Consider the following 19,470-nt stretch of genomic DNA (forward strand, 5'->3'; position numbering starts at 1 on the left):
GCTAGCACCCATGAGAACGATAACACATCCATGAACACAGAACACAATACAGGGTCGTTACAATATTGTTAGCAGTTAATGCTAGTTAGCGGGCTAGCTAACTTGCTAAATGTACTAAGAGTCAGAGCAAACGTAGCTAGTTAGCTAATACTCCCTGGTACCAGTGCTGGTCTAGGCCTCGATAAGCATGTTTGTGCAATGGTATCTTAAATCCGAGAGGAATAGTTGAATGATGGCAGCAGTCCAAACACATTATTTTTACTCTCAGCCCTTGCGCTAGCCACTTTGCCCCGTTGAAACCGGATGCAGTTTGAATGCGGTCCAATTCACATACGTTGCCCCCTCGATTTAGCTCGAGGGACTTTGGTCACTTGCGGGGATGATATGACGGTCAATTCAATGCAAACTGTAGTCACATGTCAAACTGATGGACGCGAAGTGTGAAATGTAATCAACAGGGCTGTATTTTCGGCATGCCAGAAAAAATAGGAAGCTAGCTTGCTAAAAAATTATATATAGACGACATTGATTTCAGCGTTAGCAAATTGGCTTAGTCTCGTAGTGAGGAGCCTATAAAACGTAGCTAGATTCATAAACATATTTTTGGGAATTCTGAAATGTATTGGAATAAATGACCAAACTATAAAACTAGCTAGCCAGCTATGGTAACTGTACCTAGCTGCCTGACAGGAGTGCTAGCTACGTTAGCTTACTAGGTACATAAATATTTTTAGGTTGGTTGTTTTTTAAACTCAATTTCAAGATTTCCACCAATGACGTTGCCTCTCCGACCATCAGACATCACTCTCCCTCGCTTGGGCAAGGGACATTTAATGTACACTTGGATGTGACGATGTAAAACGGTTTAGGGCCAAGGGCTGTCCTACTTTGAGTTTGAAACGCAGCAAATACTTATTTCCCTCATTAAAATGCAAATCAATTTATAACAATTTTGACATGCGTTTTTCTGGATTTTGTTATTCTGTCTCTCACTGTTCAGACTGATCATGTCTTTGTCAGTGGGCAAACGTACAAAATCAGCAGGGGATCAAATACAGCAACGAGGACAAGGCTGGAGATCACTCTGTCATGCTGATTGAGTTAAAATAACAGACTGGAAGCTTTAAAAGGAGGGTGGTGCTTGAAATCATTGTTCTTCCTCTGTTAACCATGGTTACCTGCAAGGAAACACGTGCCGTCATCATTGCTTTGCACAAAAAGGGCTTCACAGGCAAGGATATTGCTGCTAGTAAGATTGCAACTAAATCAACCATTTATCGGATCATCAAGAACTTAAAGGAGATTGTTGTGAAGAAGGCTTCAGGGCGCCCAAGAAAGTCCAGCAAGCGCCAGGACCGTCTCCTAAAGTTGATTCACCGGGGCACCCCCAGTGCAGAGCTTGCTCAGGAATGGCAGCAGGCAGGTGTGAGTGCATCTGCACGCACAGTGAGGCGAAGACTTTTGGAGGATGGTGTCAAGAAGGGCAGTGAGGAAGACACTTCTCTCCAGGAAAAACATCAGGGACAGACTGCTATTCTGCAAAAGGTACAGGGATTGGACTGCTGAGGACTTGGGTAAAGTCATTTTCTCTGATGAATCCCCTTTCCGATTGTTTGGGGCATCTGGAAAAAAGCTTGTCCGGAGAAGACAAGGTGAGCGCTACCATCAGTCCTGTGTCATGCCAACAGTAAAGCATCCTGGGACCATTCATGTGTGGGGTTGCTTCTCAGCCAAGGGAGTGGGCTCACTCACAATTTTGCCTAAGAACACAGCCATGAATAAAGAATGGTACCAACACATCATCCGAGAGCAACTTCTCCCAACCATCCAAGAACAGTTTGGTGACGAACAATGCCTTTTCCAGCATGATGGAGCACCTTGCCATAAGGCAAACGTGATAACTAAGTGGCTCGGGGAACAAAACATAGACATTTTGGCTCCATGGCCAGGAAACTCCCCAGACCTTAATCCCATTGAGAATTTGTGGTTGATCCTCAAGAGGCGGGTGGACAAACAAAAACCCACAACTTCTGACAAACTCCAAGCATTGATTATGCAAGAATGGGCTGCCATCAGTCAGGATGTGGCCCAGAAGTTAATTGACAGCATGCCAGGGCGGATTGCAGAGGTCTTGAAAAAGAAGGGTCAACACTGAAAATATTGACTCTTTGCATAAACTTAATGTAATTGTCAATAAAAGCCTTTGACACTTATGGAATGCTTGTAATTATACTTCAGTATACCATAGTAGCATCTGACAAAAATATGTAAAAACACTGAAGCAGCAAACTTTGTGAAGACCAATACTTGTGTCATTCTCAAAACTTTTGACCACGACTGTATATATGTGTGTGTGTGTGTGTGTGTGTGTGTGTGTGTGTATATGTATGTATGTATATATATACCTAAAAGGGTCTAAAATTCAAAATCAAATAACTAAATGATCCATGGTATGACCATCTTAAAACACTTCCATATGTTAGCTTAATAGAACCCCCCCAAAAGCTTTTAGAGGTTAAAGGGTTTGCCAGCGTGTTTTCAGCACTTTTATTTTCCTGACTGATCTAAACTAGTTTTCTCATGCTTTGTGTTTCTCTGCAGCAGACATAGTGATGTATTATGTTTAGAACGTCATATCGCAATAAAATCGCAGTATTGAATCCCAATACGTATAGAATCGTGAGAATCGCAATATTGTATAAGGACCTAAGTAACATAGTATCATATCGTGAGGTCCCTTGCAATTTTATGTCTCCCTCTCATTCAGATAAGTTGATATAGTGACCTAGTGGTTTAGAAAGCCAAAGTCACCCCCAGCTCACTGGGACCTACTAACCCCACAGAGGACTCACACAGCAGGCATCAGTGCCAGCCAGAGAAAGAAAGAAAGGGCTAAACATAGCGGACGCAGGGAGAGGCTGTGTTTCCCCACTCTGTCAGCTCAGAGCTGCCGGTCTGCTTCCTGTGGCTTAGGACTGGGCTGGGGCTGTGACATGGACTTATCTCTGTGGAGCTCCGTGTCAACACCATCACCTCACTGGCACAGCACTGCTGTGTGTCACAGGGGGGGCAGAAGGGAGACAAGTGGTTGTCACTGTGTCCCTGGTGTGAGTAAGCTATGGGAGACGGACAGTGATAGGTAGCAGCTACTCAGACCTGGCTGCCATGGAGACTTGAGGCACGGGGAGTTAGCTAGGAGACAAACACAAATAATTAGTTATTTTCTCGCTCCCTCTTTCTCACCCCTTTCCCTCCCTCTTCCCCACTCTCTCTCCCCCTCTACAGAAGCACAACCAGGGTCAGGTCCTACTGGAGGAAGTGTTTAAACACCTGGAGCTGACAGAGAGGGATTACTTCGGCCTGCATCTGTCCGACGACTCCTCTGACAGCCCGGTAGGTGCCAAGGTCATACTCTTTACGACAAAACACCTTTTTACACTTCTTCAGTCAACACTGTCTCGTTCACTACTGTCCGTCTCCATCAAGTCTTTCACTTGAGGATAGCCTTTTTCTGCTCTCACTAAATGTAACTATCTGTGTCTGGTGAATTTAGTCTCTAGACTATTGTGTTGGAGTGAGAAATGGAGGGGGATGGAGAGGGATAAGATGGGGAGTTATTATTCTACATAACCCATTGTACAATCCATCTGTTAGCCTAAGTCATGTTGGAAGCCTGTATGTTAATGAGACGCATTGCCTGCCATTACACACTATACTACACCACAGCTTGCTGCTCAATGACCCACACTGATGCAGTGTTAATATGAACAGGAGTTGTGTTGACACCGTCCTCCTCATCATCTCCCCTCCATAAAGTGTTGTGTACTGTCACTACTGTGTGGTCAATTTGTACTTAGTACAGTACATTCGGAAAGTATTCAGAATCATTCACTTTTTCCACAGTTTGTTATGTTACAGCCTTATTCTAAAATGGATTACATTGTTTTCCCACCTTGATCTATCTACACACAATACCCCATAATGACAAAGCAAAAACAGGTTTTAAATGTTTTTTGCAAATGTATATCTATTTTTTTTACATAAGTATTCAGACCCTTTACTCAGTACTTTGTTGAAGCACCTTTGGCAGCGATTACAGACTAGAGTCTTCTTGAGTATGACGCTACAAGCTGGGCACACCTGTATTTGGGGAGTTTCTCCCATTCTTCTCTGCAGATCATCTCAAGCTGTCAGGTTGGAGGAGGAGCGTCGATGCACAGCTATTTTCAGTTCTCTCCAGAGATGTTTGATCGGGTTCAAGTCCGGGCTCTGGCTGGGCCACTCAAGGACATTCAAGAGACTTGTCCCGAAACCATTCCTGCATTGTCTTGGCTGTGTGCTTAGGGGTCGTTGTCCTGTTGGAAGGTGAACCTTTTCCCCAGTCTGAGGTCCTGCGCGCTCTAGAGCAGGTTTTCATCAAGGATCTCTGTACTACTCATCTTTCCCTCGATCCTGACTAGTCGTCCAGTCCCTACCGCTGAAAAACATCCCCACTGCATGATGCTGCCACCACCATGCTTCACCGTAGGGATGGTATTGGCCAGGTGACGAACGGTGCCTGGTTTCCTCCAGACTTGACGCTTGGCATTCAGGCCAAATAGTTCAATCTAGGTTTCATTAAACCAGAGAATCTTGTTTCTCATGGTCTGAGAGTCCTTTAGGTGCCTTTTGACAAACTCCAAGTGGGCTGTCGTGTGCCTTTTACTGAGGAGTGGCTTCCGTCTGGCCACTGTACCATAAAGGCCTAATTGGTGGAGTGCTGCAGAGATGGTTGTCCTTCTGGAAGGTTCTCCCATCTCCACAGAGGAACTCTGGAGCTATGTCAGAGTGACCATCAGGTTCTTGGTCACCACCCTGACCAAGGCCCTTCAACCCCCGATTGCTCAGTTTGGCCGGGCGGCCAGCTCTAGGAAGAATCTTGGTGGTTCCAAACTTCTTCCATTTAAGAATGATGGAGGCCACTGTGTTCTTGGGGACATTCAATGCTCCATAAATGTTTTGGTACCCTTTCCCAAATCTGTGCCTCGACACAGTCCTGTCTCAGAGCTCTACGGACAATTCCTTCGACCTCACGGCTTGGTTTTTGCTCTGACATGCACTGTCAGCTGTGGGACCTTATATAGACAGGTGTGTGCCTTTCCAAATAATGTTCAATCAATTGAATTTACCACAGGTGGACTCATATCAAGTTGTTGAAACATCTCAAGGATGATCAATGGAAACAGGATGCACCTGAGCTCAATTTCGAGTCTCATAGCAAAGGTCTGAACACTTATGTAAATAAGCTATTTCTGTTTTTTATTTTTAATACATTTGCAAATATTTCTAAAAACCTGTTTGCGCTTCGTCATTATGGGGTATTGTATTTATTTAATGCATTTTAGAATAAGGCTGTAATGTAAGAAAATGTGGAAAAATAAAGGTGTCTGAATACTTTCCGAATGCACTGTTACTAGCTACAGATCATCACGGCCCAGCTTGCATTTCCCATCTGGAAAACAGATAGGGCGAGTGAGAGGTGGAGGGGGCTGACTGGTGAATAATTGAGATTGAACACAGCTGCTGAGGAAATAATATAGTGTCATTGAGTTTCTCCTCATTTATATTTTACAGAGGTGGCTGGATCCAAACAAACCCATCAGGAAGCAACTAAAAAGTATGTGAACATTCAATCTACCACTGGATGAATTAACACGGAAGTGGTTGTTTTAAAGTGTAAATACAATCATCTCTTTCATTGTGCATTTACAGGGGGATCGCCTCATAATCTGAGCTTCAGAGTGAAGTTCTTTGTGACAGACCCTAATAAACTTCAGGAAGAATACACAAGGTAAGGATACTAATTAGGGATGTGAGAAATTGAACATTTTGCTTAACGTTTAAACTGCCAAAATTCCACGTCAATTCAAAATGTAGAATAATGGTCCTATTAGGCATGTATGACCGGGCAATGAAGTTATATCTACCGCGACCCTTTACAGACATGGAATGCAGCTACAGTAACATGTCAGTAGCGACCATTGATAACAATTTTAAAAAGTGCCGCATCAGAAGAGTCTGTAACTTTTCAGACAGTAGAATTCTGCTCCGGCATATAATGTTCTATTGTTTCCCTGACAACAAGAAACATTGCTGATTGATGTGCTGCTGTGTTGTTTTGTATGGTAGAGTAGCTAGATGTACTTTCTTTCTACTCAATGTCTTGGTAAGTCATAGTATTTAAAAAACTTGGAAGTACTTTTTTAGGAGAGAGTGGTCTGCAGGCAGGCAGGCAGGCTGCGCGAAGCAGCTTGAGTTTATTTGATTGGCAGTTCTGATCGCCTAGTGATGGAAGTTAGTCCCTCTTCAGAAGCTGCATTACTTTACAGACAAGTAAAATGCCATTCATATCCCCAAAGAGGGTTTTGTGTGGCCAGTTAAAAAGCTGTAGTGTAGCTTACCCTAACAGACAAACAAAATGCTGTAGCCGAGGCGCTTTCCATTCCATTATATCTGAAAAGGGTAATCGATACAGGCTACCGTTAGCCTACTGTAATTTCATTATGAGACAAAACACCCCCACCCACTCTGCAACAAAGAGTACCCCGTGCTCTCAAGACTGGCCCGAAGATACCTCTGTATCCCGGCGACATCGGTCCCATGATTAAACTAGGATATTCTACAGGCAACAGACTGAACACACACATGCATCATTATCAAAGAGAAAGAGCAGGCAGGGCAGTGCGAGGCAGAGAGAGAGAGAGGAGAGGCAGGCAGGCCGGCGCGAGGAAGAGATGAGGAGGGGCAGGCAGGCCAGCGCGAGGAAGAGATGAGGAGGGGCAGGCAGGCCAGCGCGAGGAGGGGCAGGCAGGCCAGCGCGAGGGAGAGGAGGGGCAGGCAGGCCAGCGCGAGGGAGAGGAGGGGCAGGCAGGCCAGCGCGAGGAAGAGATGAGGAGGGGCAGGCAGGCAGGCCAGCGCGAGGGAGAGAGAGGAGGGGCAGGCAGGCCAGCGCGAGGGAGAGAGAGGAGGGGCAGGCAGGCCAGCGCGAGGGAGAGAGAGGAGGGGCAGGCAGGCCAGCGCGAGGAAGAGATGAGGAGGGGCAGGCAGGCCAGCGCGAGGGAGAGGAGGGGCAGGCAGGCCAGGGAGAGGAGGGGCAGGCAGGCCAGCGCGAGGTAGAGGAGGGGCAGGCAGGCCAGCGCGAGGAAGAGATGAGGAGGGGCAGGCAGGCCAGCGCGAGGAAGAGATGAGGGGCAGGCAGGCCAGCGCGAGGGAGAGAGAGGAGGGGCAGGCAGGCAGGCCAGCGTGAGGGAGGGAGGGAGAGAGAGGAGGGGCAGGCAGGCCAGCGCGAGGGAGGGAGAGAGAGGAGGGGCAGGCAGGCCAGCGCGAGGGAGGGAGGGAGGGAGAGAGAGAGAGAGAGGAGGGGCAGGCAGGCCAGCGCGAGGGAGAGAGAGAGAGAGGAGGGGCAGGCAGGCCAGCGCGAGGGAGAGAGAGGAGGAGGGGCAGGCAGGCCAGCGCGAGGGAGAGGAGGGGCAGGCAGGCCAGCGCGAGGAAGAGATGAGGAGGGGCAGGCAGGCCGGCCAGCGCGAGGGAGAGGAGGGGCAGGCAGGCCAGCGCGAGGGAGAGAGAGGAGGGGCAGGCCAGCGCGAGGGAGGGAGGGAGGGAGAGAGAGGAGGGGCAGGCAGGCCAGCGCGAGGGAGGGAGAGAGAGGAGGGGCAGGCAGGCCAGCGCGAGGGAGGGAGAGAGAGAGAGGAGGGGCAGGCAGGCCAGCGCGAGGGAGAGAGAGAGAGAGAGGAGGGGCAGGAAGGCCAGCGGGAGGGAGAGAGCGAGAGGAGGGGCAGGCAGGCCAGCGCGAGGGAGAGAGAGGAGGAGGGGCAGGCAGGCCAGCGCGAGGGAGGGAGAGAGAGAGAGAGAGAGGAGGGGCAGGCAGGCCAGCGCGAGGGAGAGAGAGAGAGAGAGAGAGGAGAGGCAGGCAGGCCAGCGCGAGGGAGAGAGAGAGAGGATGGGGCAGGCAGGCCAGCGCGAGGGAGATAGAGGAGGGGCAGGCAGGCCAGCGCGAGGGAGAGAGAGGAGGGGCAGGCAGGCCAGCGCGAGGGAGAGAGAGGAGGGGCAGGCAGGCCAGCGTGAGGGAGAGAGAGGAGGGGCAGGAAGGCCAGCGCGAGCTCGCTACAAGTTAGTCTAAGACTAGGATCAGCTTGGTAGGTAGATTAACCAATAATGGGCAAATTGCACTGCTGGCAGCCTGGCACACAGCTAGGCATAAACGTGAATAGCATGCAATGGAGGCTGCCTGCCCCTATTGCAAGGGAGTCCATCCATGGTCATTAGAAACAGAGTTACAGTCAAATGGATACTCCAGTGTTATTTATTCAAACCATGCACCCCTCAAGCATGATCTTGCTCAACCAGCCTTATCAAGTGAGTAAACCACTTTGTATATACAGAGTGGCATGGATCTGTTTTGGATGTGCGTTATCGGTTCCAGACAGCACACAACAGTGCTGTTGAGCTCTTACACTATGATGAGATTAATTCAGTATTAGTTACACACAAAGACAACAGGCTACAAGTTAAGTCATAGAAATGTTGCCTAAGCAATGCGCATCAGAGAAAATCCATGTGAGTGGGTCCGGTCCAGGTGCTTTATCTAGTGTACTGTACATTATGTCCAAATGTTCTATGTCCCGTAATCACAGGGACATCTGTATCACATTATTGTTGGTGTAACTGCTCTCCTTATTCCCTGTAGGTACCAATATTTCCTCCAGCTCAAACAGGACATCCTGACTGGAAGGTTAGTTCAGTTGGCTGTTCTTATTTACACAGGTTCAGCAGCACACTCACACACTGTTCTAGTGGACTTACACTGATTCTACCAGCCCAGCACTCTGAAACACTGTTCTAGTGGACTTACACTGATTCTACCGGCCCAGCACTCTGACACACTGTTCTAGTGGACTTACACTGATTCTACCGGCCCGGCATCTGACACACTGTTCTAGTGGACTTACACTGATTCTACCGGCCCAGCACTCTGACACACTGTTCTAGTGGACTTACACTGATTCTACCGGCCCAGCACTCTGACACACTGTTCTAGTGGACTTACACTGATTCTACCGGCCCGGCATCTGACACACTGTTCTAGTGGACTTACACTGATTCTACCGGCCCAGCACTCTGACACACTGTTCTAGTGGACTTACACTGATTCTACCGGCCCAGCACTCTGACACACTGTTCTAGTGGACTTACACTGATTCTACCGGCCCAGCACTCTGACACACTGTTCTAGTGGACTTACACTGATTCTACCGGCCCAGCACTCTGACACACTGTTCTATTGGTAGCTGCCATCGATAAAAGCTGTTGTAATGATTTTCCTATTGATCCAAATGAATCAATGTGGTGACTCGTGTGTTTGTGATTTGTGTCCCACAGACTGCCATGCCCGCACAACACTGCAGCGCTGCTGGCGTCCTATGCTGTTCAATGTAAGTACCCATTCTCCTGGCATCCTATGCTGTTCAATGTAAGTACCCATTCTCCTGGCGTCCTAGGCTGTTCAATGTAAGTACCCATTCTCCTGGCATCCTAGGCTGTTCAATGTAAGTACCCATTCTCCTGGCGTCCTAGGCTGTTCAATGTAAGTACCCATTCTCCTGGCGTCCTAGGCTGTTCAATGTAAGTACCCATTCTCCTGGCATCCTAGGCTGTTCAATGTAAGTACCCATTCTCCTGGCGTCCTATGCTGTTCAATGTAAGTACCCATTCTCCTGGCGTCCTAGGCTGTTCAATGTAAGTACCCATTCTCCTGGCGTCCTATGCTGTTCAATGTAAGTACCCATTCTCCTGGCGTCCTAGGCTGTTCAATGTAAGTACCCATTCTCCTGGCATCCTATGCTGTTCAATGTAAGTACCCATTCTCCTGGCGTCCTAGGCTGTTCAATGTAAGTACCCATTCTCCTGGCGTCCTATGCTGTTCAATGTAAGTACCCATTCTCCTGGCGTCCTAGGCTGTTCAATGTAAGTACCCATTCTCCTGGCATCCTATGCTGTTCAATGTAAGTACCCATTCTCCTGGCGTCCTAGGCTGTTCAATGTAAGTACCCATTCTCCTGGCGTCCTAGGCTGTTCAATGTAAGTACCCATTCTCCTGGCGTCCTAGGCTGTTCAATGTAAGTACCCATTCTCCTGGCGTCCTAGGCTGTTCAATGTAAGTACCCATTCTCCTGGCATCCTAGGCTGTTCAATGTAAGTACCCATTCTCCTGGCGTCCTAGGCTGTTCAATGTAAGTACCCATTCTCCTGGCATCCTACGCTGTTCAATGTAAGTACCCATTCTCCTGGCGTCCTAGGCTGTTCAATGTAAGTACCCATTCTCCTGGCATCCTAGGCTGTTCAATGTAAGTACCCATTCTCCTGGCGTCCTAGGCTGTTCAATGTAAGTACCCATTCTCCTGGCATCCTAGGCTGTTCAATGTAAGTACCCATTCTCCTGGCGTCCTAGGCTGTTCAATGTAAGTACCCATTCTCCTGGCGTCCTAGGCTGTTCAATGTAAGTACCCATTCTCCTGGCGTCCTAGGCTGTTCAATGTAAGTACCCATTCTCCTGGCGTCCTAGGCTGTTCAATGTAAGTACCCATTCTCCTGGCGTCCTAGGCTGTTCAATGTAAGTACCCATTCTCCTGGCGTCCTAGGCTGTTCAATGTAAGTACCCATTCTCCTGGCGTCCTAGGCTGTTCAATGTAAGTACCCATTCTCCTGGCGTCCTAGGCTGTTCAATGTAAGTACCCATTCTCCTGGCGTCCTATGCTGTTCAATGTAAGTACCCATTCTCCTGGCGTCCTAGGCTGTTCAATGTAAGTACCCATTCTCCTGGCGTCCTAGGCTGTTCAATGTAAGTACCCATTCTCCTGGCATCCTAGGCTGTTCAATGTAAGTACCCATTCTCCTGGCATCCTAGGCTGTTCAATGTAAGTACCCATTCTCCTGGCGTCCTATGCTGTTCAATGTAAGTACCCATTCTCCTGGCGTCCTATGCTGTTCAGTGTTTTATTTTTTTATTTCACCTTTATTTAACCAGGTAAGCCAGTTGAGAACAAGTTCTCATTTACAACTGCGACCTGGTCAAGATAAAGCAAAGCAGTGCGATAAAAACAACAACACAGAGTTACATATGGGGTAAAACAAAACAAAGTCAAAAATACAACAGAAAATATATATACAGTGTGTGCGAATGTAGTAAGTTATGGAGGTAAGGCAATAAATAAATAGGCCATAGTGCAAAAATAGTTACAATTTCGTAATTAACACTGGAATGATAGATGTGCAAAAGATTATGTGCAAATAGAGATACTGGGGTGCAAATTAGCAAAATAAATAACAACATGGGGATGAGGTAGTTGGGTGGGCTAATTTCAGAATGGCTGTGTACAGGTGCAGTGATCGGTAAGCTGCTCTGACAACTGACGCTTAAAGTTAATGAGGGAGATAAGAGTCTCCAGCTTCAGAGATTTTTGCAGTTCGTTCCAGTCATTGGCAGCAGAGAACTGGAAGGAATGGCGACCAAAGGAAGTGTTGGCTTTGGGGATGACCAGTGAGATATACCTGCTGGAGCGCAGACTACGGGTGGGTGTTGCTATGGTGACCAGTGAGCTAAGATAAGACAGGGATTTGCCTAGCAGTGATTTATAGATGACCTGGAGCCAGTGGGTTTGGCTACGAATATGTAGTGAGGACCAGCCAACAAGAGCGTACAGGTCACAATAGTGGGTAGTATATGGGGCTTTGGTGACAAAACGGATGGCACTGTGATAGACTACATCCAATTTGCTGAGTAGAGTGTTGGAGGCTATTTTGTAAATGACATCGCCGAAGTCAAGGATCGGTAGGATAGTCAGTTTTACGAGGGCATGTTTGGCAGCATGAGTGAAGGAGGCTTTGTTGCGAAATAGGAAGCCGATTCTAGATTTAACTTTGGATTGGAGATGGTTAATGTGAGTCTGGAAGGAGAGTTTACAGTCTAACCAGACACCTAGGTATTTGTAGTTGTCCACATACTCTAGGTCAGACCCGTCGAGAGTAGTGATTCTAGTCGGGTGGGCGGGTGCCAGCAGCGTTCGATTGAAGAGCATGCATTTAGTTTTACTAGTGTTTAAGAGCAGTTGGAGGCTACAGAAGGAGTGTTGTATGGCATTGAAGCTCGTTTGGAGGTTTGTTAACACAGTGTCCAATGAAGGGCCAGATGTATACAAAATGGTGTCGTCTGCATGAGTGAAGGAGGTTTTGTTGCGAAATAGGAAGCCGATTCTAGATCTAACTTTTGATTGGAGATGCTTAATGTGAGTCTGGAAGGAGAGTTTACAGTCTAACCAGACACCTACAGTGAGGGAAAAAAGTATTTGATCCCCTGCTGATTTTGTACGTTTGCCCACTGACAAAGAAATGATCAGTCTAATATTTGAATGGTATGTTTATTTGAACAGTGAGAGATAGAATAACAACAAACAAATCCAGAAAAACGCATGTCAAAAATGTTATAAATTGATTTGCATTTTAATGAGGGAAATAAGTATTTGACCCCCTCTCAATCAGAAAGATTTCTGGCTTCCAGGTGTCTTTTATACAGGTAACGAGCTGAGATTAGGAGCACACTCTTAAAGGGAGTGCTCCTAATCTCATCTTGTTACCTGTATAAAAGACACCTGTCCACAGAAGCAATCATTCAATCAGCTTCCAAACTCTCCACCATGGCCAAGACCAAAGAGCTCTCGAAGGATGTCAGGGACAAGATTGTAGACCTACACAAGGTTGGAATGGGCTACAAGACCATCGCCAAGCAGCTTGGTGAGACGGTGACAACAGTTGGTGCGATTATTTGCAAATGGAAGAAACACAAAATAACTGTCAATCTCCCTCGGCCTGGGGCTCCATGCAAGATCTCACCTTGTGGAGTTGCAATGATCATGAGAACGGTGAGGAATCAGCCCAGAACTACACGGGCGGATCTTATCAATGATCTCAAGGCAGCTGGGACCATAGTCACCAAGAAAACAATTGGTAACACACTACGCCGTGAAGGACTGAAATCCTGCAGTGCCCGCAAGGTCCACCTGCTCAAGAAAGCACATATACAGGCCCGTCTGAAGTTTGCCAAAGAACATCTGAATGATTCAGAGGAGAACTGGGTGAAAGTGTTGTTGTCAGATGAGACCAAAATCGAGCTCTTTGGCATCACTCAACTCGCCATGTTTGGAGGAGGAGGAATGCTGCCTATGACCCCAAGAACACCATCCCCACCGTCAAACATGGAGGTGGAAACATTATGCTTTGGGGGTGTTTTTCTGCTAAGGGGACAGGACAACTTCACCGCATCAAATGGACGATGGACGGGGTCATGTACTTTCAAATATTGGGTGAGAACCTCCTTCCCTCAGCCAGGGCATTGAAAATGGGTCGTGGATGGGTATTCCAGCATGACAATGACCCAAAACACACGGCCAAGGCAACAAAGGAGTGGCTCAAGAAGAAGCACATTAAGGTCCTGGAGTGGCCTTGCCAGTCTCCAGACCTTAATCCCATAGAAAATCTGTGGAGGGAGCTGAAGGTTCGAGTTGCCAAATGTCAGCCTCGAAACCTTAATGACTTGGAGAAGATCTGCAAAGAGGAGTGGGACAAAATCCCTCCTGAAATGTGTGCAAACCTGGTGGCCAACTACAAGAAACGTCTGACCTCTGTGATTGCCAACAAGGGCTTTGCCACCAAGTACTAAGTCATGTTTTGCAGAGGGGTCAAATACTTATTTCCCTCATTAAAATGCTAATCGATTTATAACATTTTTTACATGCGTTTTTCTGGATTTTTGTTGTTGTTATTCTGTCTCTCACTGTTCAAATGAACCTACCATTAAAATTATAGACTGATCATGTCTTTGTCAGTGGGCAAACGTACAAAATCAGCAGGGGATCAAATACTTTTTTCCCTCACTGTAGGTATTTGTAGATGTCCACATTCGCTAGGTCAGACCCGCCGAGAGTAGTGATTCTAGTCGGGTGGGCGGGTGCAAGCAGTGTTCGGTTGAAGAGCATGCATTTAGTTTTACTAGTGTTTAAGAGCAGTTGGAGGCTACGGAAGGAGTGTTGTATGGCGTTGAAGCTCGTTTGGAGGTTTGTTAACACAGTGTCCAATGAAGGGCCAGATGTATATAAAATGGTGTCGTCCGCATAGAGGTGGATCCGATCGTCACCAGCAGCAAGAGCGACATCATTGATATACACAGAGAATAAAGTCGGCCCGAGAATTGAACCCTGTGGCACCCCCATAGAGACAGCCAGAGGTCCAGACAACAGGCCCTCCGATTTGACACATTGAACTCTGATAAGTAATTGGTGAACCAGGCGAGGCAGTCATTAGAGAAACTAAGGCTATTTAGTCTGCCAATAAGAATGCGGTGGTTGACAGTCGAAAGCCTTTGCCAGGTCGATGAAGACGGCTGCGCAGTACTGTCTTTTATCGATCGCGGTTATAATATCGTTTAGGACCTTGAGCGGGGCTTAGGTGCACCCATGACCAGCTCGGAAACCGGATTGCATAGCGGAGAAGGTACGGTGGGATTCAAAAAGGTCGGTGATCTGTTTGTTAACTTGGCTTTCAAATACTTTCGAAAGGCAGGGCAGGATGGATATAGGTCTGTAACAGTTTGGATCTAGAGTGTCACCCCCTTTGAAGAGGGGATGACCGCGGAAGCTTTCCAATCTCTGGGGATCTCAGACGTTACGAAAGAGAGGTTGAACAGGCTAGTAATAGGGGTTGCGACGATTTCAGCGGCTAATTTTAGAAAGAAAGGGTCCAGATTGTCTAGCCCAGCTGATTTGTAGGGGTCCAGATTTTTCAGCTCTTTCAGAACATCAGCTATCTGAATGTGTGAAGGAGAAGCGGGGGGCATGGGCAAGTTGCAGCGGAGGGTGCAGAGCTGGTGGCCGGGGTAGTGGTAGCCAGATGGAAAGCATGGCCACCTGTAGCAAAATGCTTGTTGAAATTCTCGATTATTGTAGATTTATCGGTGGTGACAGTGTTTCCTAGCCTCAGTGCAGTGGGCAGCTGGGAGGAGGTGCTCTTATTTTCTTGTAAATTCCATTCCCCTGGCGTGCTGCTAAAGATATGTAGCTACTGGTAGTTAGTTAACCCATTTGATCTCTCTGTTGCTTCATACGAGGCTACACTGTTTCTGGCCACTAGGCAACACAAATGCTTTTATTGTGAGATGACTAGAAAGATGTGTGTTGAAAGCCTTTAGCTGAGAGTCAGTGTACTCACCAGGACTTCCCAATAGTCACTCTTTGTGTGCCGCGTTGCATAACGTTTTACGACGTCAAATCCAATTTATTCTTTAATTCTCTCACCCAATAAAACAAGCAGTTTGCAGTGGAGCCTGAAATTGGCCATAATCCTCTCTTTATGCCCTTGACGTTAGCAGGACATGGATCGCTGTGTACGGAATGCTATGCTAATATCATTAGGCTGTTTCTCCCCGTCTTTTGTCCCAGATTGATTTGTGTGGTATGACTTTTTTGTGTTGGTAGTGTGACTGGCCATTCGCCAAGCATGCTCAGGACAGCAAAGCACAGTGTACTGTAGTATAGTGCAGTACATAACGCAGGAGGTTGGTGCCACCTTAATTGGGGAGAACAGGTTCGTCGTAATGGCTGACGCAGATTGAGTGGAATGGTATCAAATACATCAAACACATGGTTTCCCTCAGCCGCCTCCTGTGGTACATAACTACCAAGTGCAGATGACTTGAGCCCCCAAGTACACGGTGCAGCAGAGTACTGCTGCTGCACAGCCTTGAAGAGGAATGTCCTGAATACTGTACCACAATAGAGCCTTTTCAGCTCAGCTCCCCTCCTCATGGGAAACAATAGCAGAGTGGCTTAGCAGTTCAACTCAGTAACCAACATGCTAACTCATAAACTAGCACGCTGACTACTGTAACATGTTAGCGTAGCATAGAAAATCAGAGCCACAGCCTCCCACTGTGGTGGGCCCTTAGCTTGAGGAGTGAAGTTTACCAGCCTGTGTCACCAGATTGACCTGAATAATGGCTCTTGACAGATTGGAGAGGGGGTTAGCCAGGGGTCAGTCCCCATCCCCACTGCAGTGGCCCGCTGAGGCTGGCCTCTGTCTCCAAACTCCCCAGGGAGTCTCATGGCGATATAGGTCACTGGAGGGATTTGAATTGCACCTCCAACACCACCACTGGGTGTCCATGTCCAGAATCTCACTTAGCTCAATGTCCCTACCCATGAGAAGGATTTAATTTGATTGTAGCCATGGGGATAGTGTTATGAAACATTTTAGCTTCAACTCAGTTTCAAGATGATTGAATAGTGCTGGTAAATGCTGCTGGTAATTCAGTTAGTTTTGCGAAATCAGTGAGGCTGGTCAAATTCGATCAAGAAATGCACTCTGCTGAAGCTTTGGCATTAGTGCTGTATAGATATTTATTTGCATACTGCTAATAAATCCATAGGCAATTTACCACTTAGTTTGAGCATTGTGGGTCTTTTTTTGGTATGGTGATTATATCTATATCCCTTATCTACTTCCCTAGAGTCAGATGAACTCGTGGATATCATATTTATGTCTCTGCGTCCAGTATGAAGGAAGTTAGATGTAGTTTTGAGATCAAATGCTAACTAGCATTAACGCAATGACAGGAAGTCCAACTAGGCATGACTTCCAATCATTCCGCTAATGATAGTTACCAGTTGCGCTAATGCTAGTTGGCAACTTCCTTTAAACTGCCCGCAGAGACTACCAAAATCACGAACTATCCCTTTAAAGCAGCAATCTGCAGTTTCTACATACATTTGTGGACTTATAAATTAATGATATATACCCATTGATTATTGAAGAATATAACTGATATAAGCTTGTTTTACTCCAATGTTTGTAAACAAACACTGTATAGCCTCAAAACATGCTTAAAACTATACATGTTATATGTTCTCTTCTTGGATGGTCAGTCCTTGCATCCATAGATCTGTCTATGAATTTGAAAGCGGCTACATTTCTCCAGCCCCATCCCTCAGCTTTTTACCTAAACAGAGGCAAGGAGACTGCTTTGTTATTGTTTCAATGAAGGATTGGCCCTTTTAAGATGTCCACTCGTATGAATTGGGGTCTGTTTCACACACGACCACAAGCCAGTGGATCTGAGGTACTGAGCTACTGTAGTGGTGGTTGGAGCGCCAAGGCTTCTCAACCACTTGTCTCTTTCATTAATAGACCTTATAACCAGGCTTTTGATTGAGGTTCTTGTATTCTATTCATTACTACATTGCTAGGCAATGGTTTGTCTGTCTACAATATAGGCGTACTGTTTTCTGTGTATGATATCGGCTATGTGTGTCGATTTAACTGTCTGTGTACTATTGAATTGATTTTCTCTCTGTCTCTGTGTGTTGTGTAGCTGAGTTGGGAGACTACAGTGACTCAGAGCATGCTCCTGGCTACCTCTCAGAGTTCTGCTTCATCCCCAACCCACCACATGGGTTCGACAAGGAGGTCACCAAACATCACCAACAGCACAGGTAGAGAGGCCCATCTTCATAACACATGCACACTATCTTTAGTGTCCCAGGTGCACATGTTCATACACAGCTGTATACTTGTCTGCACCAGCTCTCATAGCAGAGTAGGTTTTATTGAGTGCATTTCCAAGGATAAGCGTGGTCTCACTGTACTGCTCTATTTTCTGTGAATGGGTTACGTGCGGTTGACTTTGAGGAACCTTATCCCTCAATTATCTCTCTCTCACTCTCCTCCTCCTCCTCAGTGGTCTGTCTTCTGCCCAGTCAGAGTTTAATTACCTGAACACAGCAAGGACTCTGGAGCTGTACGGAGTGGAATTGCACTATGCAAGGGTAAGGCTGTTCCCCTGTAAGGCTGTTCCCCTGTAAGGCTGTTCCCCTGTAAGGCTGTTCCCCTGTAAGGCTGCTCCCCTGTAAGGCTGCTCCCCTGTAAGGCTGTTCCCCTGTAAGACTGCTCCCCTGTAAGGCTGTTCCCCTGTAAGGCTGTTCCCCTGTAAGGCTGTTCCCCTGTAAGGCTGCTCCCCTGTAAGGCTGCTCCCCTGTAAGGCTGTTCCCCTGTAAGGCTGTTCCCCTGTAAGGCTGTTCCCCTGTAAGGCTGTTCCCCTGTAAGGCTGTTCCCCTGTAAGGCTGCTCCCCTGTAAGGCTGTTCCCCTGTAAGGCTGTTCCCCTGTAAGGCTGCTCCCCTGTAAGGCTGCTCCCCTGTAAGGCTGTTCCCCTGTAAGGCTGCTCCCCTGTAAGGCTGTTCCCCTGTAAGGCTGTTCCCCTGTAAGGCTGTTCCCCTGTAAGGCTGCTCCCCTGTAAGGCTGTTCCCCTGTAAGGCTGCTCCCCTGTAAGGCTGTTCCCCTGTAAGGCTGTTCCCCTGTAAGGCTGCTCCCCTGTAAGGCTGCTCCCCTGTAAGGCTGTTCCCCTGTAAGGCTGCTCCCCTGTAAGGCTGCTCCCCTGTAAGGCTGCTCCCCTGTAAGGCTGCTCCCCTGTAAGGCTGTTCCCCTGTAAGGCTGTTCCCCTGTAAGGCTGTTCCCCTGTAAGGCTGCTCCCCTGTAAGGCTGCTCCCCTGTAAGGCTGTTCCCCTGTAAGGCTGTTCCCCTGTAAGGCTGTTCCCCTGTAAGGCTGCTCCCCTGTAAGGCTGTTCCCCTGTAAGGCTGTTCCCCTGTAAGGCTGTTCCCCTGTAAGGCTGCTCCCCTGTAAGGCTGCTCCCCTGTAAGGCTGTTCCCCTGTAAGGCTGTTCCCCTGTAAGGCTGTTCCCCTGTAAGGCTGCTCCCCTGTAAGGCTGTTCCCCTGTAAGGCTGTTCCCCTGTAAGGCTGCTCCCCTGTAAGGCTGCTCCCCTGTAAGGCTGTTCCCCTGTAAGGCTGCTCCCCTGTAAGGCTGTTCCCCTGTAAGGCTGTTCCCCTGTAAGGCTGTTCCCCTGTAAGGCTGCTCCCCTGTAAGGCTGTTCCCCTGTAAGGCTGCTCCCCTGTAAGGCTGTTCCCCTGTAAGGCTGTTCCCCTGTAAGGCTGCTCCCCTGTAAGGCTGCTCCCCTGTAAGGCTGTTCCCCTGTAAGGCTGCTCCCCTGTAAGGCTGCTCCCCTGTAAGGCTGCTCCCCTGTAAGGCTGCTCCCCTGTAAGGCTGTTCCCCTGTAAGGCTGTTCCCCTGTAAGGCTGTTCCCCTGTAAGGCTGCTCCCCTGTAAGGCTGCTCCCCTGTAAGGCTGCTCCCCTGTAAGGCTGTTCCCCTGTAAGGCTGTTCCCCTGTAAGGCTGTTCCCCTGTAAGGCTGCTCCCCTGTAAGGCTGTTCCCCTGTAAGGCTGCTCCCCTGTAAGGCTGTTCCCCTGTAAGGCTGTTCCCCTGTAAGGCTGCTCCCCTGTAAGGCTGTTCCCCTGTAAGGCTGTTCCCCTGTAAGGCTGTTCCCCTGTAAGGCTGCTC

The 19,470-nt window shown here is 47.9% G+C and overlaps 1 protein-coding gene across 1 annotated transcript in view; it reads left to right on the forward strand.

Annotated features, from left to right (window-relative positions):
* Positions 1–19,470, forward strand: part of LOC311128800 (tyrosine-protein phosphatase non-receptor type 4-like) — a 104,260-nt gene that overhangs the window by 59,733 nt on the left and 25,057 nt on the right. Inside the window, exons 3-9 of the mRNA XM_084161033.1 lie at positions 3,286–3,393; positions 5,614–5,656; positions 5,752–5,830; positions 8,726–8,770; positions 9,418–9,470; positions 17,453–17,573; positions 17,819–17,906. Coding sequence (XP_084017159.1) covers positions 3,286–3,393; positions 5,614–5,656; positions 5,752–5,830; positions 8,726–8,770; positions 9,418–9,470; positions 17,453–17,573; positions 17,819–17,906 — 537 coding nt within the window. The remainder of the gene's footprint in view (positions 1–3,285; positions 3,394–5,613; positions 5,657–5,751; positions 5,831–8,725; positions 8,771–9,417; positions 9,471–17,452; positions 17,574–17,818; positions 17,907–19,470) is intronic.

The sequence above is a fragment of the Coregonus lavaretus genome (assembly GCF_964263955.1).
Source record: "Coregonus lavaretus genome assembly, chromosome: 5".
NCBI lineage: Eukaryota > Metazoa > Chordata > Actinopteri > Salmoniformes > Salmonidae > Coregonus > Coregonus lavaretus.